Source organism: Terrapene carolina, unplaced genomic scaffold, assembly GCF_002925995.2.
Source record: "Terrapene carolina triunguis isolate 2854851 unplaced genomic scaffold, T_m_triunguis-2.0 Scaffold234, whole genome shotgun sequence".
NCBI classification, from domain to species: Eukaryota; Metazoa; Chordata; order Testudines; family Emydidae; genus Terrapene; species Terrapene triunguis.
Window position 1 is genome coordinate 5,475,575 of NW_020664585.1, and position 24,657 is coordinate 5,500,231.

Here is a 24,657-nt window from a genome sequence, read left to right on the forward strand (position 1 = left end):
CCCCCCCCCCCCCGCTCCTTGTCCCCTGACCACCCCTCCTGGGACCCCTGCTCCTAACTGCCCTCCAGAACCCCACCCCCTACCTAAGCCTCCCTGTTCCTTGTCCCCTAACTGCCCCCTCCTGAGACCCCCCGCAACTGCCCCCCAGGACCCTACCCCCTACCTGTACCCTGACTGCCCAAAACCTTATCCACCCCTTCCCCCAGAAAGCCCCCTCCCGAACCCCCGTCTCTTGACTGCCCCTCCAAAACCTCCCTGCCCCTTCTCCGACCCCCTGCCCCCCTTGTTGTTGGCCTTCGCCTAATGTTTCCGTGAGCTTGCTCAGGAACTGCCTGAGCCGCTCGTCCCGGCAGGCTTGTCCCGGCAGGCTGGCTGGCAGGGGAGGAGCTCCAGACTGCCGGAGGCAATCTGGAATGCAGGGAGGGAGGGAGTTGATCTCTGTTGCAGGGGAGCAGAGGAGGGGCTGTCTCTGGCTGTCGGAGCCCCATGTAAGTTTCACCATCCGGCCGGCTGCCCTGTTAGCGTCCGGGGGGAAGTCCGGACATTTACAAATTCCCCCCGGACGCTATATTTAGCTCAAAAATCCGGACATGTCCGGGGGAATCCGGACGAATGGTAACCCTAGCCATGTTGAACTCTAACCCTGTGGTATTACTACGGCCGCAGGCGGGCTCCAGCAGCTACTCTAGGCCGGGCTTGTGATTAAATAAATAATTAATTAAGCCAAGGTCTAATGCTTTGGCTCAATTAACAGAACGGACAGTTCAAGCAGCATTGGCTGGTTGGAACATGGGTGAGGCCGGCCAGCCAGCCAGCCCCAGGGGCGTGCGGCAGCGGGGGGGGCGGGGGGGGGGGGGGGGGGGGCCCCCCAACGGGGGGGGCGGCGGCGGCCCCAGGGGCGGCTGCGAACGGCAGCCACGCCTGGAGCCAGGGGTGGGGTGGGGAGGGCAGCTGCTCTCCAGTGGGGCGATGGGGGTGGGGAGACGTGCACATGTAACGCCCCCTCCTACCTTGGGACGACGGGATGACCACCACGTAGCTGGAGAGCTTGACGTCGCAGGCCGCGCCGCACTCCAGGGGGATGGGGCACCGCTGGAAGTGGTGCAGCATGTCCAGGATGGAGGGGAAGCGCAGGTGCTGCACCCGGCACTGCCCCCGGTCGGTCAGCGAGAGCCGCAGGTGCTGCGAGGGAGACGGGCGCGTTACAAAGCTGCTGGCTCGGCTGGGAGGGGGGAGTGGCAGCGAGCTGGGGCCAGAGGCTGGGCACGGGCAGCAGAACTGAGCCCCATCTGTGTCACCGGGAGCAGGTCCCTTGAGCCAAACACAACCGGTTTGCAACCCCTGGGTTTAACTTTCCTCGGCAGAGGCACATTCTTCCCTCACCCCAAGAGTCGGACCAGCCTGGCCTTCGTCAGGTTACGTCCTATGCTGGGAGGGGTGGAATTGTCTCCTACCATGAGGGGATGGCAGGGCAGGGGCGGGAGAAGCCATGTTTCCCCAGGGGCTCCAAGCCAGCCCCTAGTGGGGAAGGCTTCTGCAGGCAGGCCGATGGGCCAAGGACCCGGTCTTCTGTTCAGAGCCTTCCGTGAGGGACACGGGCCTCCAAAGGCCGAACACTGGAGCTCAGGAGAGACCTGAAAATTGCCCTGCCTCTGGGTCTTGGCTCTCAGCCCTCAGAGCATGGGCCAGGGGTGTTGGAGTCAGACACACCCAGGGTAGAACAGCCCAAAGACAAGCGGGAGCCTCGACTCAGGGCACTTTAGAAACAAGGCTGCCCAAATCACCACTGGTGGTGCTCTCCGGAGCAACGCTGGCTCAGCAGGGAGAGGGGGCTGGTTGTGCCGGGGGGTCCGGTCCCCACTCTGACTGGTAGCGGTCTGACGTCCGTCGAGTCAAACAGAGGGAGGAAGCCCTGAGCAGAAAAGCAGGGCTGGCGCCTCCCGCACCTCCCCCCGCACAGGCCCTACCTTCGCTCTTCCTTGGAAATTGAAGGTGAGGACGTATTCGCCCCTGCGGGTTTCGCTCTGTCGAACAAGGAAAACCCCGTGGCCATCCAGCCCCCGCAGCTGCACGAGCTGGGCGGCTTTGACGCGCGAAATGGGGCCATGGAACCAGGGGTAGGACGAGAGGAACTGGTCGGTTTTCTGGCAGGATGGCTCCGGCTGCCCACAGTGCATAGCGCCTGGGGAGGGAGAACAGCATTAGAGGCACGGCTGTGGGGACAGGCCTGGCGGGAGAAATGCTGCAACCCCATAGGCCAAACCCTGAGCAGGGCTGAGGGGCTCTGGGAACGCTGAAGCCTTGGCTACAGCCCAAGTGGGCCCAGCTGTGCCATTCCCTGGCAGGCTGCCCATCCCCACCCCGTGGGAGCAGCGCCTTGCAATCCCCACTCAGCAGGGAAGGGCTCCTACTTTGTCGCTCTCTGGAAAGCACCTGGCACAGCTTGGGCAGGACTTGGAGCCAATAAACCATCCTGAGCCGGTCAAACAGCAACAGCCCAACTGGTGACAATGAGCAGCCCTGAACCCATGGAACTGGCTGGCGCTAGGCCCAGGACTGCCCAACGCCTCGTCCCCCTCGCCACACTACAGCCACATCCCTGCTTAGCTGCCATCTCACATCATTACTGTGTGTCATGTGCCTTAGTGAGAGAAACTGGTGCCTCCCCCCCCCCCCCCCCCGGCATGCCATGCGATGGGCTCCCCCCAGCACCCTTTAGCACTGAATCAGTCACTGGCCACTTCTGCTTTAGCCAGAGCCTGATTTACTCCAGGTCCTTCGCCTTGCGGTACCTGCATTCGCCAACAGCACCGTGGGAGCTGCGTGACACACAAACTTAGCGTTCAAACTATCAGTAAAACCCTTGTTTCCTGTCAGCTCAACCTGAGACCCAGGCAACCCTAGTTCCTCTTTCCAGGAAACACAGGCACCAGCCTGACGTTTCAGGGTTGGAGCAGGAGAGAATCTCAAGCTCTCCCTCCGCTTGCCCCCCACCTCCCAAAGCAGCTGCCGTCAGCTCCAGAACGGTTCTGGAGGCCATGGTTCATATTTAATCTCTTGGCTGGAAAGAAGGCAAAAGCAGCGTGCTAATCAGCCCCTCCCGCCTCAGCCTCCCCTTAGGAGAGGAGAACGCCACTGGCACGGTGTTGTGAATCAGCTTCGTGTGTCAGCGCCTGAGAAGTGGTTTCTTGGCAGAGGATTGGGAGCACGTGTCTTGCAGTGACAGGTGAGCAGAGCGGGAAGCTCAAAATCCTGCTCTGCAGGGGCCCGAGGGTGCTCAGCTCCCTCCCAGATCCAGGGGTGTTTAAGGGTGCTGAGTCCTTCGCAGGATCAAGCCCCAGATCAGCAGTTCTACCTGCCCCAGTAGCTGTGTAATTCTTCTCTAGGTTAGTGCTCCAGGTGCTGCCCTGGGCTGGTTATTCCTCATTCGCTCTCCAACCGGAGACCTTGGCTAGTTTCCTGGGGCTTCTCGCTGGGCTTCAGCACCAGCTCTCTCAGGCAGGAGCCCCCTCCGCCCAGACCCACCGGAGACACTCCCTGGGTGACTGGCACTAGACACCCCTGCAAGTGGTGTCCCCTGGAGCCGTTCGCGCCAGCAGTGACGCATGGCTGGGAGCCCCATGAATGTTGTAGGCTGGTAAAGGTCCAGCCGCTCCCCGTCTGCTCCGTTAGCCCTTAGCCATGAGGGACTCTCCCATGCAGGGCACTCACCTTGGGTAAGGGAGTCGGTGCTGCCAGTGGCAGGGCTGGATGCCACGGTGTCAGAGTGCTGGCCTGAGAGCAGCTCTATATCGGCTCCCCCGGACCTGCCAGGACGACACAGGAAGGATGTCACGGCTTCCGCCACCGAACCCAGGTGGAGAACCGGCTGCTCCGCTCGGCAAAGCACCAGGGCGAACAGGAGAAACACAGCTCCCTTTGTGCAAACGTGCCAGGCAGAGAGACTGCCTGGACGGGAACGTGACAGCTCAGCTGCTGCCCAGAATTCAGGGCTCGTAAAGACACGAAATGCTGGGAAATTCCAAGTTTTTTTATGAATTAAAAAAAAAATCCGAGGGAAACAAGTTTCTAAACGCTGCGGCGCTGCAGCACCCTGGGGTCCTACTGCAGGCGCGTTCCCAAAGCCATCCTGAGCAACACTCCCAACCGGCTATAGGGCCTGGGCCATCGGCCAGCCTGCCCAAAGGAAAAACCCAGCCGAGAGCTGCAACCCCCCTGCTAGAGTCGCAGGCCTCACTAGTAACACAGGAGGGAGAGCGAGAGATGTGTGATTTTAATCGCGCACACACACACGCTGGCCCTACAGAAATGACAGAAATGTCGTCTGACCGTGGGCAGGTCGCAGCCCCGCTTGCTGCCTCAGTTTCCCCATCTGTCTCCACCTGCGTGAAGTGCCCTCAGGCGGTAGACGGGGACACTCAGGGGAGGAGAGAAAGGACGGTGTGATTCATCTCAGTGCCGTACTGGGGGGTGGAGGGGGGGCTGCCTGGCCAACCAGGGCTGAGTATACCGCTGGCCTGCACAACTGGAGAAATACAGTGCTGAGCTCCTTGGGGCTAACGAGACTCGCTGCCAGCCCTGGAGCTGCCCAGGGGTCGACTCAGTGCACTGGAGCAGCCTGGGAGGCCCCCTCGGCTTGCAGCAGATGCTGTATTCAGCCCCCACCCTCTCCCTGGGTTTGAGGTAGGGGCAGGTTTCCCTGCTTCGGAGTGGGCCTCAGCTCCCCCTTGGGTACCGCTGCACCGTCCCTGCCACTGAACAGCCTGTGAGCTCTTGGGACGGGGCTGGGGTGAGCACTCAGCACGATGGGGCCCTACTCCTCTGGGCACAGCTGCGATGCAAACAGGAACCAGAGGAAAAGGGCACATGCTGCCCTGGAAATGCATCAAGTATCCCCCAAATACACGGGGGTGGGGAGAAGACCTCAGGGACCCCTGGAATGGTGCTGTGCCCTCTAAGAGCTACTCGAGCTGACCCCTGCCCAGACCCCACTATAGGGGGTGGTTACAGCCCCTCCCCGACTCCCCCATAGGGACCATCCCCACGTGCAGCAGACTGCACAGCTCCCCCAGCCCCTCTCTCCCCGGCCCAGACAGCCCCAGGTGTCTGGGCCTAGATCTAGGAGCCCCACTGTCCCCAGCCTGCCAGGGGCTGCGAGGCCAGCCCGAGGGCACTGATGTCTCTGTGCAGTCAGGACCTAGGTTCTGACCAGCGCTAGGCCCTAGGGGGTGAGGGGGGATCCAGGGCCAAGGGCTGAAGCAATCCGCGGGGCGTCAGTAGGGCCGGAGTCAAACCGAGGCACGCTGGGTTCCCAGAGGCCAGGCCGGAAGCAGGCCCTAAGTCATGGGAACAAGGAGCACAGCAGGGACTGGGGAAGCAGAGCGCTCCGTAAATCACAACAGGGCTCGGCCCTGACACACCACAGGGTATTTCAATAACAGGAAGCGCCTTGCTTGCAGGACCGGGCGATAGCCGGGCCAGCCAGGGCTTCCGGCACTTCCTCCCCAGGGGGCGGCACTGCCACCTCGCTGCGCCAGCCCAGCGCCCCTCAGAGCCAGGCCCCCCTTCTCCCCTGGCCTTCCAAGCCAGGATTTGGGAATCATGCCAGCCAGCCCCTTCCGGGCGCTTTGGGAACACAGGCCGACAGCTCCCCACCACGAGCTAGGGAACCACAGTCCCGGAGCTCGAGGCCCAGAAAGGGGCAGCACAACCCAGGCTTCGGGGCTCCCCGCCAGGCCCTGCTGATTCCTTCCATCTCGCTCAGGGCTAGGGCCAAATTACTCCCCAGTATAGCTCCCGCGCCCAGGTGAGTCATACCAGGGATGCGTCTGGCCCAGCATGGCTGGGCTGGCTCACCACTAGCCCAAGGGAGCCCGGCCGTCACCTGGAGAGCCCAATTCTCATGCAGTGAGTGGGCAGGGGGTCAGGACGGGGTGAAGCCCGTGCCCCCGCCCTCAATCCACAGGGGTGAGCTCGGCCTGGGAAACCGCCAGCCACACATGCAGAGCAGGCCCTGGCAGCCTGAGGGGTGAGTGTGTCCATGTGGGGAGCAGAGCCATGTGCCCGTGGGAGGAACAGCCTATAAGGGGAGATGGTGGGAGAGGAGAGCAGCCCAGCTGGGAGGTGTGATGTTCGGGGCAGCAGCTTGTGTCGACGCAGCCCTGCTTGCAGGGCCCCAGCTCGCTGGCCCCTTCACCTCCCTCTCCGGAAGCACCCGCAGCGTCTCCCCCAGACCCCCACTTGCAGAGTGCTCCGGGCAGCACAGACTGGTGCCAGCGGGCACAGGGGCCTGCCCTCCCCTCGCTGCCCGCCCAGCAGCAGAGTGCCGGGGGCGAGGAATCCCAGTCCCCAGCCAGCCCGGCTCCTGGCAGGTGTTCAGAACATCTGGCTCTGGCCACGTGTTAGCAGTGCTTCAAGTGCTCCCCCAGCCGGCTGGGGGCTTGGGCAAGCTCCTTTAACGACACTAACTCTGCGACAGGCATTTACAGCAGCACTGGCCGGCTGTATTTCCAGATTAGTGCCCGAGCCGGGCGGCTCTGCCAAGTGTGCCAACGTCCCAGTCTCTGCCCCCAGCGGGGGCTTCACGTCAGGATGCCGGATCCCGAGGACCCCGCCCTCCGCGGGCACTGACCCCGGGAGCAAGTTCCCCCTCCCTGTTGTGCTGGATTTGAAAGCCGACATTTGCAGCACAGAGAGGGAAGGGGGCAAGTAGCCCGGGGAAAAGCCTGGGCAGGTTTCCCGGGGAGCCGCATGGCACCGGGCTAGTCTCACTTGCCCCGACTGGCTGCAGGAGGCTGGAGAAGCCAGGCCAGCCATGCTGCATCCTCGTAAAGGGCCTTGGACTGTGGCTTGTAGCGCCTGTGTCTTGATGCAGCCTCTTCCTAGAGCCAAGATCTGGGCACATGGAGCCCTGGGGCCTAGCAAAACTGGGGGCAGACTGGCCTGGAGGGGCTCACTCACCCAGCTCGGCTTTGCCAGCTGCAGCCCTCGCTCAGGGTGTCTGGAAATCCCGGCCCAGAGACTCCCCTTCTCACCGGGCCCCCGCATGGCTCAGGCAATGGGACAGTTCCGTCTTGGGATTCCCAGAGCACAGCTCTGCCCGGACCAATCCAGGGCCTGAGCCCCTTCCCTTCCCTCGGACTCCAATGGGAGCCAAAGGCCCGGAGCACCCAGCACGACTGGGCCCTACATGGGCAATGTTTTCAGGAACTCAGCTGACTTGCCCCGTGCATTCGAAGGGGCTCAACGCCGCCCAGTCACCGAGAAGCAAAGAGTCAAAGGTCCGTGTCCGGGCGGGGGGGGGAGGGAGGTGGAGTTTGGACCGGGGGAGCAGGGGGAGGGTAACAAGGGGCAACTCCTCCACGATCTGGCCTGGGAATCCCTTCAGCTCTGCGTGGGGAACGTGTGCAAAGGCGAGGCCCGCTGGAGTCTCAGGCTGGGGCCCAGCCCCCACGGAGGGAATTGCACCCATCAAGTGTAAGTGTCAAGAGCCGACTGTTCCCAGTGTCGCATGAACTAGGGGTCAACCAAAGCAAGCGCCCGAGCAACAGGCCCTAGCGCGCTCCTTACCCTCGGGTCATACATTCTTTGATTTCGGCTGTCCAGGAACTCAGCTGCTGCTCGTCCCCAGCCTCGAATACAACGTCTGTGCAGTTATTCACCTAGACAGGAGAGAAGGCGAGTGTTGGACGGCCTCCTCGTGGCACAAAAATACAGCTACCTTGTCCCGCCCGGGTGTCCACGGCCCACCCCACAGGAGCGGGGATTTCCGCTTGGGTCCTGAGAACCAGCTACAGTATCACTTCCTTCACAGCCTCTCCCACCAGCCCCTGGGAGTTCCCTCTCTGTTCTTCCCTCTGGCTCTCTGCTCCCCGGCCCCGCTCTCCCTCCCACCCCGGCTGGTCAGCCGTCTCCAGTGGAAATGATTCATGGCCTCTGCAGCGGAAAGGAAGGGGAGGAAGGAAACTCGTGTGCGGAAGGCTCTGGCCCCAGGGCAGGGAGATCTGGGCCACTTACTTCCTAGAGGAACTTGGCCACTGATGGCCTCATATTCCACCTGCCCCTCACTGGGCCCACATGTCTGGGCGGCATAAGTGACAGTGGTCAGAATGTTGTGCCTGCAGTCAGGAACCGCACCATGGCCCCTGGAGCCAGCGGTTCTCAAACTGCAGTGGCCCCCAGAGTCCTGGCTAGCTCTGCGACTTGTACCCAACTGTTTTGAGGCCATGGGGCAGGATGTGCCAGCCCCTGGAGGGAGAAGAATGCTCAGGGAGAAGGAGGCCAGGCAGCAGAGTGGCACCAGGAGCAGAGCAGATGGGAGGGGGAGACGTGTGCTTTGCACAGGGCAACCTCAGCACAGACAGGGGCCAGAAGCCAGTGTGGCAGTCACAACTCTGGGAGCCTTGGTCCCCAGTCTAAGGATGGGAAACCTCTAGCAGAAGAACAGGGGCAACTAGGAGCGACGGCTGCCTCACCAGGTGCCCACAGCAACATGGGCGCAGCTCTGATGCCAAAAGGAGAGGATACATGGTGACAGACCGTTCTCCCAGCTCTGGGATTGGCAGCAGGCAGAGAAGGGGATGACAGTCTGGGGAGGGGCTGGTGCCAGCTCGGTTGTCCCCTCTTGGGGAAGGAATGGACAAGCGCTGCTATCAAGAATCTGGTCACTGCAGCGTCTACAGAGCAGCAGTGGGGGCGGGCACCAAGGAGGGTGTGACAGATGACAAACCGGCTCCTGGAAGCCACCAGCCCAGATGCTGCCAATGACACGGGTAGCATCTACCATCCTTCTGCTGGTCTCCAGGGGGCCAGATCCCCCCCCGCCCAGTGCATTATCCACACAAGGAAATACCCTGCATCTAACCAGGGTAATCTCTAATCTTACGAGCTGAGAGAAAGCTACCAGGGAAGGCAGCGGCCGCAGCCTGAAGGAAACACCCAGCCCAAGCCAACAGCACCCACTCCCCCCACTCCCCCGCAAGCAGAAGAGGAACTGAAATTTGGCATCAGAGCTCCAGCAGACACGTGCTGCGAGGGGAGAAGGAAACCCCAGAGCCTGGGATGTGCCCTGAGGCAGCTGCTGAGCCGGTGCAAGGAGGCTGCTTGCCCAGGCAGGAGCCTGGCTCTGCTCCACTGCACACTCGGGCTGCAGGCCCTGGGGCTGTTTGAACAGCACCTCCAGCACCCATCTGGAGGCTGTGCCTGCAGGGAGAGCCACAGAGCCCACGCTCGCTGTCCTGTACACGCCCCAGAGCGGTCTCTAGTGACAGGGCCTCTGGGCTCCCCACCCCAGGCTCAGGAGCCTCTGCCGGGCCCCTCGGTGCTGGCAGGACTAGAGCTGGGGATGCAGCAAGGCTCTGTCAGAGGGCACCGCTCTATGACAAGCAGCAGGCACTGGCTGGCGCAGCATGGGTGTTAGCCCTGTCAAGTGCCCTCGCTGCCCCAACAGCTGGGAACTGCTGGCCTGTTTGAACTCAGATCACTGACAGGGGCAGAGAACGAGACACAGATTGAGATCACGTGTTGGGCCGGCCCTGGAGTTTCACAGAGCATTCGCTCCCTGCTGCAGGACTCTGTCTGGGGCTCAGAGCCAGGCAGTAGATCTCTCCCGCCCCCATCCCAGGGGTCCCTGCCTGTAGAACCCTACTGTCAGGGGAGATGCAGGCCCTACCTTGAGTACAAAGGTGTTCAGGTTGTCTGGCATCTCGAGGCGGGTGCATCTCCGGATCTCTTGGACAGCGGAGCAGGTCGTGAGCAGCTTGGGTTTGGAGCACTGGAGAGAGAAGGGAGAGAGATCGCTGAGTGCACGTAACCAGAACCCTGGCACCCGGAATGACATGGAGCCCACCCGGAGACTCTTAAGGCTGGGCCTCATCCTTTGTGACGCTGAGCACCCTCAGCTCCCACCGCCCGGCACGGGAACGGAGGGTGCCCGCATGTGGCAAGAAGTGTGCTGCAGGGAAAGCACCAAGACCTGCTCCTAATGGTTGGGGGCGGGGGGGGGGGGGGGGGAAATCACAGACTTCGGCTCCCTGCTGACCTGGCTGAATTGATACTAGCAACCTTGTGGTGAAAGGCTCTGGGTCCTGCTTCCTGTCTCCAGGGCCATCCAGCATATCACCCAGCAGAGAAGTACGTTGCGTGCCAAGATAGTAATATTCTATGGAGGAAGGTTAAACTAGTAAACAGTTCTCATCTGCTCTGCAGCACTGCATCTTGGCTGCTGTTCGTGACCCCTGCTGGAGCCCATTTTGGCTTCAGTTAAATGAGACAAACTTCAGAACAACTTCTGAGGCAGCCCCTGGCATTGCATTTTAACCTCTACTGTCCAGATCTGCAGAAACACAAACCAGTCCTTTGTGCTTAAGCAAATAGCTGGCACAAGCTCCCAAAACAAGGCAGCGGCTCTGCAAGGAATCACAATCAATATATTGCACAACATCTGGCCCTGGCACCCTCCTCTCAGACACGCGGCGCAGTCAGCTTCCTTGCAACCTCCTAATGGGATCAAAACAACAGACAGGGCCTGAGGCAGCTGATCTCGAACACGAGCTGTGCTCTTGCTCCGAAGCTTGCAAATCTGGGCTCCTTGCTTTATCTCAGAGCCTCGTTGTTTACCCCTCTCAAGAGCTACATGTGCAAGCAATTGCTTTTCAATCAACAATCACTATGGGAAAGTACTGCAAAAGTAAACTCCATTACCGCATAATCTGGTTCCCAGATGCAGGCTACGTTTCCTCTCACAAGTCAGGGCTGCCAAGCTGCACGGCCCTGCTGCCATACGTTCTCTAGGCCTCCTAACCTTTCGTCTCCGTCGTTCTCGGAGAACTAAACCATCAGCCGGATTTTCAAATCCCTATTTATAGGCCAGACTGCACAGAGCGCAAGTGGAAAAGGCACCAACGTTTCCAGGGCTGTTCTCAATTAGGCCTTTTGTCGTAGTCTGAAACATTGCAGTTTTGATGCTGCAAATCAGGACCCAGTGCTCAGCCAGCATGAAAGGTTTGCATGCCTCCCTGTACCCCCGGGCAGGATGCTGCAAACAGCTGTCGAAAACAGAAATTCTCTGCGGCGGGCGGGACTTCAGTGGAGTTACACCAGGGGAACGCTGGGCCTATGGACTTGAAAATGTGACATGGGATGCAGCTCTTTAAGCTTAAAAGGCATGATCAAGATTTTCCAAAGTGGCTAGTGATGCCCAACTAGACACACCTTAAAGGGGCCTGGTTTTCCGGGCAAGGATGATCAGTGTTACAAGCGTGCTCTCTGTCTGTGTACATGTAAAGACAGTTAACAGATAAGGTGCCAGTAGAAAACACACCGCGTCGCATGGGTTTGCTGTGATGAGAATGTCGTCGTGCCCTGCAAATGGCTCCCTCTGGTCAGCTCTTTCCATCAGCTCTAAAGATGGGGTTGGACGCACCGGGAGACCCCTTTAAGGTGTGGGGGTTGGGCACCCAAACTCAGTAACCCCTTTGTAAAATCTTGGCCCGTGTGTTTTTCAACCCCCACCCCCCGTTTCATTAGCCAAGTGACTAATACACAGGAGAAGATTAAAACTCCATGAATCCTAAACAGCGAGTTTACTTGTCACTGTGTTGCCGTTTGTTTAAACCCAGATTTGGCCCCAGACAAACAGACTGGAGAAGAACTTAGGCCTTCCACTTAGCACAACGCGAACTCTCTGAGCCAGTTCCTAGCTGGCCAGAATTCCCACCGCCAGCATCAGCAGCACATCCTCACATTTTCCTATTCCCGGACATCTAACGAGAACGCGCCTGGGTCCGATCTATCCTGGCAGCCTTGGATACATTCCTGACTCTTGCGTGGGCTGCTGCGCTGGCCTCTAACTGAAACATCTGTCCGATGACACTGAAAATCCTTGAAGGTGTCAAAAGGATCCCAGGAACTGCTGCTCGGCTGGGCTGCTCAGCTGTGGTTTAAAAGAACGAGCACTTCTTCCCTCTCCCCCGGAGAAGTTTCCCCGAGCTCCAGGCTCCGGCCACCCTTTCAATCCTAGTAATACCTATAGGATTTATGGGGTGCTCAAGGCCTTTGTCGGCCCGCTCCAGGGAGGGGAATTCCACCCTCTGAAAGCTACGCAGAGTGCACAGGACTGGTTTAAATAGGCAGAGGTGGAAGGAGCCAGTCGACCTGACTTCAGTAAAAGGGCAGGGGCCCAGACAGCCCTGTTGCAGGAACATCATTGGTCAACCCTTAGAAAAGGGAGGGACCAGAAGGAACGAGGCCAACCAGTCAGGGGGGGACGGTATAAATCACACAGTGGTAAGAAACGGGAAGTGCCAGTCTGTTGGAATCCTGGGACGGTGGGTGGTCTCCCAAAGCAACAAAAGGCTTGCCCCCGCTGATGAGGGAGAGCCACAGGGGTCTCTACAGAGCAGGTACAGCCCGGGCAATGGCAGGGTAAACATTCCCCACCCTTTCCCACCATCACCTGCTCCATTACAGCCTTTGCTTCCAGCAAGGGGGCCAGTTAATACTAACTCGGCAGGTGGTTTCTATGCTGTGGACACCCATCCACTAAAAACCCTCATGCTTCATGGCATGAGCCAGCCTCTGTGAGGGGTCAGGAAGGAACTCACCCTAGGGGCAGGTCACTCCATACATGGCAGCTAGGGGGGTTTCTTGCACCTTCCTCTGAAGCAGCCGTGTCAGACAGAGGACCTGGACATCAGCTGAAGGAGCACTGCTGTGATCCAGTTGTATTAACATCAGTAGGACTAGTCACTGGGGAGGAACCTGGATGCTCTCTCTGGGGCAGGAAGAAACAGACTCAAGGGGAAAAACCCAGCGGGGATCAATTTCCATTTGTCAGAACAATGTGGCTTTTCAGATGGGCCCGTATGTGTGAAAACACTAGCGTCGTTATTACTTCGTCTTGAAACTAATGAGCCATTTTGAAATCCAGGTGAGCAAAGCTAGTTAAGGAAGGAAACTGAGGCAGCGAGACCCCTTAATATTTTTACCAGAAACCCGTCGCTTAGAATCATAGAATATCAGGGTTGGAAGGGACCTCAGGAGGTCATCTAGTCCACCCCCCTGCTCAAAGCAGGACCAATTCCCAACTAAATCATCCCAGCCAGGGCTTTGTCAAGCCAGGCCTTAAAAACCTCTAAGGAAGGAGATTCCACCACCTCCCTAGGTAACCCATTCCAGTGCTTCACCATCCTCCTAGTGAAAAAGTTTTTCCTAATATCCAACCTAAACCTCCCCCACTGCAACTTGAGACCATTGCTCCTTGTTCTGGGAGCAGTTACTAGCCTCAGCCAATGACCTGGGCTTTTCCACCGGGATCTGAGTTAACATCTTTGGTTGGCATGAGCTGCATGATTCATTGGTGTCCAACAGAGCAGCAAGGAAGTAATCCCTGCAAAGCTGCTAACAGATGGTGCCTTAGTGGCCAGCGCAGAAAGTGGCCCTATGCCAGATCGTCCAGCCCTTGAGAATCGGGGCAACTATCGCCTCAAAGACTGGCCAGCCCCACGCAGAGAGACTGTGTGTCACGAAGTCACGGGGCAATTCTCTGGAACTACTCCATACGAAGCCAGTCAGGACTCTGGGGGAGCATGTAAGCACACTGTCTCCAGGGCAAGAAGCTTACACAGCTTCGACCTTCCTGGGCCTGACCTTGGAGCATTCAGCAGCCCCTTCTCACACTGTGCGCTTCCCACAGCGAGTCCGCACAGGCGGGGTCCTGGGGAAGCCAGAGGGCCCTGCACCCCAACTCTGCAGTCAGACGTGACTCTCAGCCAGACAGTAAAACAGAAGGTTTTTTAGACGACAGAAACACAGTCCAATACAGAGCTTGTAGGTACAGAGAACAGGACCCCTCAAGTCAGGTCCATCTTGGAGCCAGGGAGGCCAGAGCCCGGTCTGGGCCCCCTCCATTTCTCCAGCCAGCTCCAAACTGAAACTCCCTCCAGCCCCTCCTCTGGCCTTTGTCTCTTTCCTGGGGCCAGGAGGCCACCTGATCTCTTTGTTCTCCAACACCTTCAGTTGGCACCTTTGCAGAAGAGGGGCCCAGGCCATCAGTTGCCAAGAGACGGGGCGTCGGCCATTCTCTGTGAAGACACCATCGCCCTGGCTCTCTAGGGCTCTGCAACAATCACACCCCCTTAATCCCCCACCTAGATACTTAAGAACTGCATAGGGGAAACCGAGGCACCCACACAGTATTCAGAGAAAACTGTAAGAACATTCCCACTTCACCACACTGTGTCAACGGGGTATTTAGTGAAGGGAAAACATGTTGAACAAGTGCAATTCTAAATGAACAGTGGCAAAGCTGGCTTGGTTCAGCGTCTGCGAAACCCCTCACTCAGACAAACACAGAGATTCAGTCTGAGGCCCTGAACTCGGAGCAGGCGGACGCTGGGGTCTCAAACCAAGGGTGTGGGGAATTATGCACGTCAGTTTCACCTCCTGATTGCTCAGCCAGCCTCATCCAAGCGCGCGGAGCTCACGGTCAGGAGAAGAACGAGGCGCAGGGGCAAAACCTGCCCCGTTCGAGGGCTTGGGGGTGGGGGGAAATGCTGCAGGGTAGTTCCCTGGTGGCTTGGATTGAGCCGGCGTTAGCCTGAGCAGCAAAGTGCTGCCTAGGTCTGAGAGACACTGAACTCAGCACCCCACCGATCGCTGCCCTACCCCATCCGCCCAGCTCCAGGGCTGTCCCCTGCCGCGCCACTGTTCGCCCAGCCAGTTCTCCGGGGGCCCAGCCCCAGGCAGGGAAAGCGCCTCTCCTATCTGGCACTGCCAGAGCATCCCACGGAGTCACTGAGCAACGTCCTAGAGCGTGCCCACTATTACCACGTTGGGACAGGACACACCCAGGAGGCCATGCTGACGAGAGGCCCTAAACTCCCCCTTCCCCCCCCCCCCCCCGCCCCCCCGCTTTTCCCCCCCCCCCCCCCCCCTCCAGCTCAGCAACAAGGCAGAGACAACAGGTGCACTTTGAGCTACGGCCCACAGGTCACCAGCGTTCACCTGGGCTTGATATGGTGCATTTCACTGACGTCGCCAGAGCAGCTCTGGATTTACGCCCGCGTGACTGAGGGCACAATCTGCCCCCGGGCTTCTCAGTCAGCCCCCACGAGTGAACTACAGAGCTGACGGCGATGGGCCGCTGCTCACCCCGAGCACAGCGCTGGGAGCAGCCCACGAGAACATCCCAAAGGCAGGCCACAGGTGAGGTGGAGGGGACAGGTGGCCACGGAGCCAGCTGGGCCTCACTAGGGAGGGGAAGTGAGTGCTTTGAATAGCACCCGAAGCAGCTGGGACGATTTCGTTCTGACGTCACACTTCGGACACAGACTCACCCCCGGGGCCTGGCAGGGACTCCTGTCCTCCCAGCCCCCTGTGGGCCGCACTGCACAGCCAGTATGGGGATTTCACAGCTTCCTCTGGGAGTCAGGATCTGGGGCAGGAAGGAACGCTGGCCGGCTCTGCTGCAGCTACTCCTATGTTCCTGCCATCCCCCGAGATGGACATCAGCCCAAGCCCGGATCCAAACCCCTCAGGTTCTGGGGAGTTCTGCTCTGCATCCAGGGCCTGCCCTCTGCCGCTTGGGCCCCTCTTTGGCTCTTGTACTGCACGGCTGGGGGCAGGCATCTCGAATGGAAAGCGGAAGGGCAGTCACTGAAGTCGCAGAGAGGCCGCACGGTCTGACTCCGGCATGAGAACAACCCACACGCAGAATGTTGCGCTTGCTTCGTGCCCTCCGGGAACCGAACCCCATCAGGGCACCATCACAGCAGCCTGGGAAGGCTTCACCCCTCTGCGTTCCGGCAGGCAGACAGTTCGCTTCCCGTCCAAGGGCCCAGTCCTGCTCCCATTGAGGGCACTGGGTGTTCTGCTGCCGAGGCGGGACTGGGCCTTGGAGAGTTATTCTTCAGCCCATCATTCCAAACTCAAGACAGAAGCTTTGGCTTCTTGGGGTTTGTTTTCAGTCAGTTTTTCCTACGCCCCCAACAACGGGAAAAGTCTCTGATGTTGGGTTTCCCATTCTTCTGTGCACATCTGGGAGCTGGGCCATCGGCAGGGCAGAGTCTGAGGATAGATTGGACGAGCTTTCGGGGAGAGGAAGCAGCAAGATGTGCCCGGACAGAGCTCTGCTGGGGAGAGACAGGGGTTCTGCTCATTGCTTGGGAGACATGCGTGAGAACTGGATAAACCCGAAGGCCTGGAACCGGGCTCTGCGATCCCTTACTTGTGGGAGGTAACACTTGCTCACGGAAGTGGCTCTGTGGGAGCCGGGAGAGGGGGCTGCTTTTGGGAATCAGAGCTACTCATGCAAGTAATGCTTTTCCACCAGGAACCAAGAGCAAACAACAGCCAGAATCGCCTCCCCTGAGATTAACCGGACAAGACGAAGAAGAAGAAAGGTAAAGTCTACAAGAGCACGCCCAAGGCACATGCTTGTGCTAAACAAAAAATGGCTGCCGAGGGTCCTTTGAGATTTAAAGGCGCAGTACACAGCAAGCAGAGGCGTCACCATTACATAGCAAGGGAAGCCACATGCCAGATTGGGTTTGTAGGATCTCCACAACCCTCTCTGCTGTCCCAAAGTGAGGGGGCCTCAGAAGGAGCAAGCAGTGGGGACAGGAGGAAGGGGAAGCAAGAGTTATAAGCGACAATATCCCATTGTCATGCAAATCGCTAGTGGCAGTGATGGGATAAAGTGATCCAGAGGGATAAAGACCAGGAAAGAGCGACAGAAAATCTGCGAGAGAGAGAGAGAGAGAGAGAGAGGCACCTGCACTTAACAGTGACTAATTAACCCCTCCAACTCCCATATCGGGTCAACAGCATCAGCATCTCTGTTCCAGGAGGAGAAACTGAGGCACAGAGAGGCGTTTAAATGACTCTCCCAACGTCACCCAGCGTTCCAATGTCAGAGCTGTGATTCGGGCTCTGGAGAGCCTGGCTCCCAGCTCTGTGCTATACCCAGAGCAGCCATCGCTCCAGGCTGCCCTGTGTCCGTGAGCTGGCCCGGCAGGCCCATACGTGGATGCTGCTGGAGGATGTTGATTTTATGCCCAAGCCTTGCGGCTGACCTTTCCAAAGCCAGCTTGGGGATTCCTAGTGGAGATGCAGCACAAAGGAAGAGGCTGGGGCGTGTGAAAAGCTGGCTCGGCGGGGTCAGTGGAAATACAAGGCCCTGGAATAGCCTTTACCCCTGCCGGTAGAAATGAACTCCCCCGCGGCTGAGAGCTGGAGCAATTTCCTGAGGCTAAGCCGTGCCACGGCACATTCCGCTTTCCCTGGGACGCTGCCTGCGGGCATGCAGTCGGCAAAAGGCCCAGCACAGGGGATTTACAGTCCCTCGGTGGCTGGCCGGACCAGGCCTCACCCCCCACACCACAGCGGGATGGGAGTGACGCAGAACAAAACCAGTGACAGAACTGAAGTCAGAGGCTACGGCGCAGTATCAGGGCAGGTACTGGGGAGTGCGGAGATGTTCTGGGAGCTCGGCTCACTGCTCCAGCCTCTCGCCACCCAGCCTGGCTGATCACATGTGCCGACTGCCCAGCACGCTTCTGAAACCATTGGGAAAATGTCCCTATTTGGGTGCTCAGAGCAGGCCCAAGCCCCCCAGCACTTCCCAGCACGGCTCTGTTCCCTGCATGGCTTCCTACCTATCCCAGGAGCCCCATGGCATGAAACACCCTGGGCCGGCGTCCCCACTTGGATGCACCAGAGTAACTCCATTGACTAGGGCAGGCTGTTACAGAGATGAGGTGGGTGAGATAATATCTTTTCTTGGACCAGCTTCTGCTGGGGAGGAAGACGAGTCTCTGGAGTGAGCTAAAACATTTCAGTCTAGTAAATTGGGACTTGTTAAAAAGGAAAAAAAACAAGAACACAATTATCATCCAGCTTCCTGTGAAGTCTGACAAAATACAGATGTGACAAGCGACTCCACCCTGCAGTTCTCACCAGGCAATCTGCATCCGATCAGGAGAGTTCAGCGTTGACTGGTTTTAAAGGCTTCTTGTCTGCTTGGGTTTTGGACATCAGGTCTTTGGCTCTCAATTCCCATTGGAAGTCACAGAATAGAATGGTCAACAGAATTGGGTTCCCAAATCCCATCTGTGCCTTTCAAAATCACCCCCCTTATCTACACTAGCAGACTCCATGGACAATTGGAAGGATGAAGGCATCCCAAGTGCCACAGACGCGAACCCCAGTTAACAGATAGGGGAAGTGATTTTGATTCAGACTGATCACAACTCTTCACTCCTGGCTTATTTTTCTCAGCAGCTGTTTAGGAAAAAAGCCTCCTTGTTAACCTCTTCAGCTGAGGACAGAGAAAGTTCCCTAGAGACATCTCCAAGTCATCCAAACAGTTCTTCAGCAAAAAAGAGGGGGCTAAGTCAGACCACAAACAATCTCCCTTCTCTGTCTAGGAGGGCGGAGGGCATAGTAGACCCTCATCACAACATACAAGACAGGAAGAAAGGGCACAAGGCACTGATCTCTCCCTTGCATCTCATCTTCCAGCATCAGAGGCTTCAGACAGCTGGGGATGAATACAAATATTCCAGATCTCCAGGAGTTCGTGCCAGCCTCATAGAGCTTTAACATGACTCACTTGGTTCCTGAGAGAAAACATGGTGTGGATTTCAAGTTTGGAGCAAAACCCAGAGCAGGGAAGCATTTGTCATGTGGTTGGAGTTTTGCAATTCAAGTTCTCCCCAGGTTGGGTGGTGTGTAATTTTAACAGGGTAGCTTGAGCTCATCACAGTGTGGGCAGAGGACATGGGAGGTGGGGAGCTTCTAGACCTCATCTGATCACTCTGTAGGTGATTTAAAAACAAACAAACCCACCCACAAGTTGCATTTTTAGTTAGTAGTAAATGTTCAAAGCAGGCCAGCCAGATGCACTGGCCAGTCAATCCCTTCTGAACAGTTTCCCTGACATACAGGGATTCATTGCCATTTAAGGTATAGAACAGATCCTTGATCGTTAGAACCACAGGAACAGGGTTTAAATGGTGCCTAGACCTTGCTGGCCCAAATGTATGTCACCCACTGATAGTAGGTTAAAATCCACTTTTATTTAATCATTTATGCGGCTTGCTTGCTTTTTGGCTTTTCACTGAGCAGAAAACAGGCCAACCAGTTTCAGTTCCTGGTTCTCAGGCATTCGCACAAGGTTGCAAGGACGTTGTTGCAAACACCACAGTCACATTTACAGCTGTGCAAACAAACCCTGGTTTCACCAGAATTTAAAAACAAAAAACAAAACAAAAAAATCACAGAAACTTTTAGTCACCTGACGTTTTCTAAAAGCCTCGTTATTACGAAATTGGTACCTGGGACATGCACTAACCCGGTGCTGTCCCTTTAAAAGCCGCCCTCTTCTATCAACAGCACAGGGGCCCGACAGGAACAGCTCGAGACAGCTGGCGTCACAGGAACTGCCCTGCAATGTACAGCTCCACAAAGGGTGGAATTAACAAAGTGACCGGAAAGTAACAATAACAGAAAAGGGAGCTAATGCATTTCGGTTAGAGAGACAAGGAATACAATAGGCAATGGAATGAGGCCCTGGACACCTTTATTTAACAAAAACCTGCACTCCAGTATTCTCAGCAGCAGTGCTCAAACACTGCACCAGTGCTCATGTGTTTTCAGCGGTCACCAAGAGAACGCTGGGGACAAAAGACACCCTAAATACGCCCTACCTAGGAGGTTAGCTGATCCACCCGGCTTTGGGGATAAAGTAGGAGAAACAGCATGAAAATGAAGCCATCTAAAAACCAAAGGTTGAAGGCCAGACGTAATGCATGACAAATACCAGTGTTCTACAGTACGGGCCAACTACACTGAGGATTCAGAAAACTGCTACAGCCTAAACACTAATCCAATGACTGCAGTAATGGCTCAGCCCCCTGTAGCAATGACAGGGGACCCAGAGGGCAGCAGAGTATATCCTTATAGGGGACGTGCTGCAATTGTGACAGAGTCTGAACTCGTCAGCTTTACACCCAACTAGGGAAATGAGAAAACGAAAGAAGAGCCCCAGACTGGCAGAGTAGATTTGTCTCTTTGATCTTTGGGCCACTGGAGACATGGGTATCAACTCTGAATTGGGTCACATGGGTCCCAGCTCGGTGCAATCTGCAGGTCTGTCAGCTGAGACCATCTAGGAGGCTAACAAACCTGGGGGTGGATTGTTTTTTTAAAGCTGTGGTTCTGTCCTCAGGGAGCGCCCAGCATTGCAAGGCACACAACACTGAAGTGCTAGAGGAGCTTAAAAGCAGTTTTGGTTGAGGAAGGACTTCCCCAGAGCGCCAGAGGTGTTACTGAGGGAGATTCCTTCAGAAGAGCTGGACTGAGCCAGCACACCTCTGCCCCGCACTGGCCATACAGTCACTGAAATGCAGCTACCTCTAGAGTGGCGCTGGGCAGCTATTGAACAGCTGACAGCAACACTGTACAGCATGTGTTAGGATGAGAAGAGATGTTTCACTACCTGGACATGGGGGAATGCAGGTAAAATGTAATGAGGCCTGGACACTGGACAAGATCCTAGTCCCCCTTAGTCTCTTCCAAACACAGGCATTGTTTATTACGGTTCTCTTGCTTGGACAATGCTTCTTTCCAGACCCCAGCACTAGCCTTTGAATCCCTCCTTTCAGTCAGCTGCTACATGAAAGCACAAAGGCTATGAAGAGCGCAGAGGATATAGCAGCTGACAAATCAATAGGCGTTGTGTTGCAGGACTAGATAAAAGCGAGAATACAGCCTCCGACGGATTTCGTTCCCCTTGTGTGGAAACAAACAATTCTGACCCATCAGAAATGGGATCTCCGAAGCTGTGCATGCATTCAAAGCAAAATGGCCGTGGCTGAGAGGGGAGGCCGTCTTATCCCAGTTCTCGTCCAGCGCCCTGGATTTTAATCAGGGCTGTCTGTCCTTCTCCCCAGATCAGTTGGGAGAGTATGAACCACAGGGCTAGTCGCTCCCCCCCCAGCATAACTGTTACAAACCACAGCAGCTGTTTCCTAATATCTTGCATGTGAATCCTACCGCCCCTCCAGCAAGGCCCGTAGATTGGTCAGCACAGCATCTGCATGGGTGACACGTAGGAGGACTGTGTTCTGGGCTCAAAGGGGCAGTGTCACAAATCAGGACATTTCCAGAAATGTTCTCAGGATGGCAGGGGACACATGCACAAACAAACTCTCTCTCTCTCTCTCTCTCTCTCTCTCTCACACACACACACACACACAAATCAATGTCCATGCCCACACACAATCTCAACACACACACAGATATACTCAATGCAGTAATATGTGCACACCATATTTTGAATGCCCTTTACTGGTTATTCTAAGGATAGTGCTTCTAGATACAAGAAATGCCTGTTTTGGACTACATTACCCATAACCCTGAACAAGAAATGGGGAGGGGGGAGTCGGGGTTCAAAGAGCCAACTGGATCATTGTCAACAAACCTCAAGGGCTCTGTCTTTCTTCCCGAAGAACCCACAACCCCCACATGTGCACAATACACCACAGTGGAGAGGGCACAAGGTTCGCACCTCTCAACACAGTAGGGGGTCGCATTCTGCCTGCCTCCCATGTCCAGTTAGTGAAACCCTGCTTCTCATCCTAAGAAACGCTGCGCAGCGTTGTTCTCAGCTGTGAAATAGCTGCCAGGCTCCACTCTAGAGGCAGCTGCATTTGAGTGACTGCACAGTTGGGACCATTCTGGGTGAATCAGCAGTATTAGAGCATAAGCTCTTTGGGGCACAGCCTGTTGTGTGTTTGTACAGCACCTACCACAGTTGTGGCGTTTTGGTGCCATCACAGTATACATGTTCAATAATAAGAGATTCCTGCAGACTGTCCCCCCCAGAGCTGCTCTCTGAAGATTAACTGCCCTTCGGTTTCACTGAATGAGACCAACCAGCAAAGCCAGCCCTGCTTGGGGCCATGCAGCACTGCTGGACCAGCGAGCCGCTCATCCTTGGGATCCAAGAATGCTCTAAGTATGGTACTTACACAGCTCCCATCACCACAGAATCTGGGCACCTCACAATCTTTACCGGATTTATGAGTAGCTGAAAGTTTGTGCTGTCACACGGGTGAGGCAGAGGGGCCGAGTAATCCACAATCTGTGCCGTCTCCCTCAAACAAGCCGTGAAACCATTGCATGCAAATTAGCTGCCCAGTAGGGTCGATGACTGGTTGAGTGAGATAAAGATGTGGCACACAGGAAGGCTGGAAACAAACTGCCCTTTGTATCCTGGCCTGTCCCACGGGAACAAAAGGGATCGCTCTCAAGTGACTCCTGTTACAAGTGCCCTGCTGAGTGATTTGGATGGATGCTGGGGGTGCCAGCAAGCAGCGGGGGCTAGATTAGCCTCCACGCCCCTCGAGCCCGTGCAGTGCAGCAGAACAGGGGGTTGGGAGCCCCCAGATGGGGAGCAGGGGAGAAACTCCTCTTGACCAGACTCCGGGAGAGCCAGCATTTTCCAAGTGACTGTTTACCAAGAACTCAGCCTCCCCTCCCACCCCCACCCTGCACGCGTACACACACGGGACACATGGATGCACTTGTGTTTCTATTTACTTTCTCCGAGCAAAGGAAGTTATTCTCAGTGCTGCTTCACAGAAGCTGTTTACAGGAACCATCCCTACCTAAACACTGACAGGATGTACGGCCCGCACAGGAAACCAGCTCCGCTGAATCTTTGGAGTTTACTCTGGGAGCTTTTAGGGTATTCTAGGAAACAGCTAAAATACACAGTTTACATGGAGCTGGTGGGTCGGCTTCCTAAAAGTGCCTCCAAAGGTTCGTCCCCACGGAGGGCTGTGGGCTGGAGGTGGACGCACCACTCGCAGATACAGCCAACCCCTTTCGTTTATTGGTCACGAGGCCTGCTTTAAATTACCAGGGATCTGGAAGGGCATTTGGCTCTCAGCACACCCATCATTAATTTACTGTGCACAGCACTTGCTTGCAGGATGGAGGCTTATCGATAGCAGATTAGTTCCTATTATCTCATTAATAGCTTCTAACATATCCGGGCTGGCTCTTTGTGCTGGACCATCCCATTTCCCCACAACCCACCCCTTTGAGTCATTCCCTCTCTCTAATTCTCACCTCCACGGTTTTCCCTTTAGTGTATGATCACCTCTCGGCCTTTGAGAAGTTTTATGATGCTGCACATCATAGCTAGTATATATAGAAACAGAATACATCGCAATTAACTGGCATATGTATACAGAGACAAACAGAGACAGGAGACAGACAGAGCTACCACTCCTCTGTACTGAATGGAATCAGAATTGCTGAAGTGTGTGTCATAGGCCCTATACTGCCAACAGTTGAGAGATTCTCTTCTAGCTCAAGTGGTCAGGGCTTCTGTTTTTGGAGCAGGAGGCTCTGCCCTTTATTGCTGCTTGGTCCACAACTTTGCAAATAGCCACAGCAAGCAGCACACGGACAGAGTCCCTGGGTGCGCTACACTGCAAAAAAAGACCCACAGCAGTCAGTCTCAGAGACCAAGTCAACTGACTCAGGCTTGCACTCTGGGGCTACAAGTAGCAATGTAGACATTTGGGCTCGGGCTGGAGCCCGGGCTCTGAGACCCAGGGAGGGCGGAGGCTCCCAGAGCCCAGGCTCCATTCGGAGCCAGAACATCTACACGACTGTTTTTAGCCCCGAGTCAGTTGACCTGGGCTATGAGTCGCTGCCATCTGACCTCCCATACAGCACAGGCTACCACCACCACCTGCATACTGCACCCACCATACATCAAGCCCGACTGTTTCCCACACTGCTGTCTTGTTGAGCTCTCCGGCAAGTGTTATCTGCTGCCGGCAATTAGCAACAGGAAATAATAATTCTCAGCCCTGATGTGGGCAGTTCTCTCTCAAAACCAGAGCCCTGAGGCAGGGAAAAGACATGCAAGTGGATCCTGGATCCACTGAAGTCAATGGTAAAACTCTCACTGATTCCAGCAGGGCCAGGATTCCACCCCATGGCACAGAGAACGCAGGAAAAATGGGCTGACAAAATCGATTTCAGCAAAGCACAAGGCCACATTTTCAAAGACGTGCACTACAGCTATGCCTACAAAACTCTCGGCGTGCGCACGTGTACAAGTGCAGGTGTGCAATCACAATCTACGTGTGTGTGTGTGTATGCGTACGCACAGGTGTAGTCACAATCCACCTGCCAGTGTCGACACCTCCACGTGGAACTGACCGTTTGGAATATGTTGGCCTAGGATTTCTACTCTCCTTGTACATGTAACTGGGACAACTAAACACATCTGGTTACTCATTTTTGAGTTTGGCAAAATTAGATTTATGACTTCCTCTGGCTTAAAAGGAAAAGCTGTGCTCTCCTCAGGCAGAGATCTGGACGGACGAGTTATCCTATTTTTCCTCCACTCTGAATGTTTTGTTACATTGCTGCCAACTCTCACAATACTTAGGGTGTTTCTTAAAGCCCTAGCTTCTGGAGTCAGGTGATTACTGAGAGTCTGATTTTTTTTTTTTTTTTTTTTTTTTTTAAAGAAAAGTTTTTAGGACTCCTGATTGCAGAGAAAAGCTTGAAAATGAGCCACGGAGTGCACTCTAAGGCTCAGAAACCGGGGGGGGGGGGGGGGGGGGGGGG

The 24,657-nt window shown here is 56.2% G+C and overlaps 1 protein-coding gene across 1 annotated transcript in view; it reads right to left on the reverse strand.

Moving 5' to 3' along the window:
* SH2B3 (SH2B adaptor protein 3) overlaps positions 1–24,657 on the reverse strand; it is a 98,627-nt gene that overhangs the window by 5,118 nt on the left and 68,852 nt on the right. The window contains exons 3-7 of the mRNA XM_024196230.3: positions 9,671–9,772; positions 7,570–7,661; positions 3,712–3,806; positions 1,968–2,182; positions 1,011–1,182 (exon numbers count right to left, since the gene is read on the reverse strand). Coding sequence (XP_024051998.1) covers positions 1,011–1,182; positions 1,968–2,182; positions 3,712–3,806; positions 7,570–7,661; positions 9,671–9,772 — 676 coding nt within the window. The remainder of the gene's footprint in view (positions 1–1,010; positions 1,183–1,967; positions 2,183–3,711; positions 3,807–7,569; positions 7,662–9,670; positions 9,773–24,657) is intronic.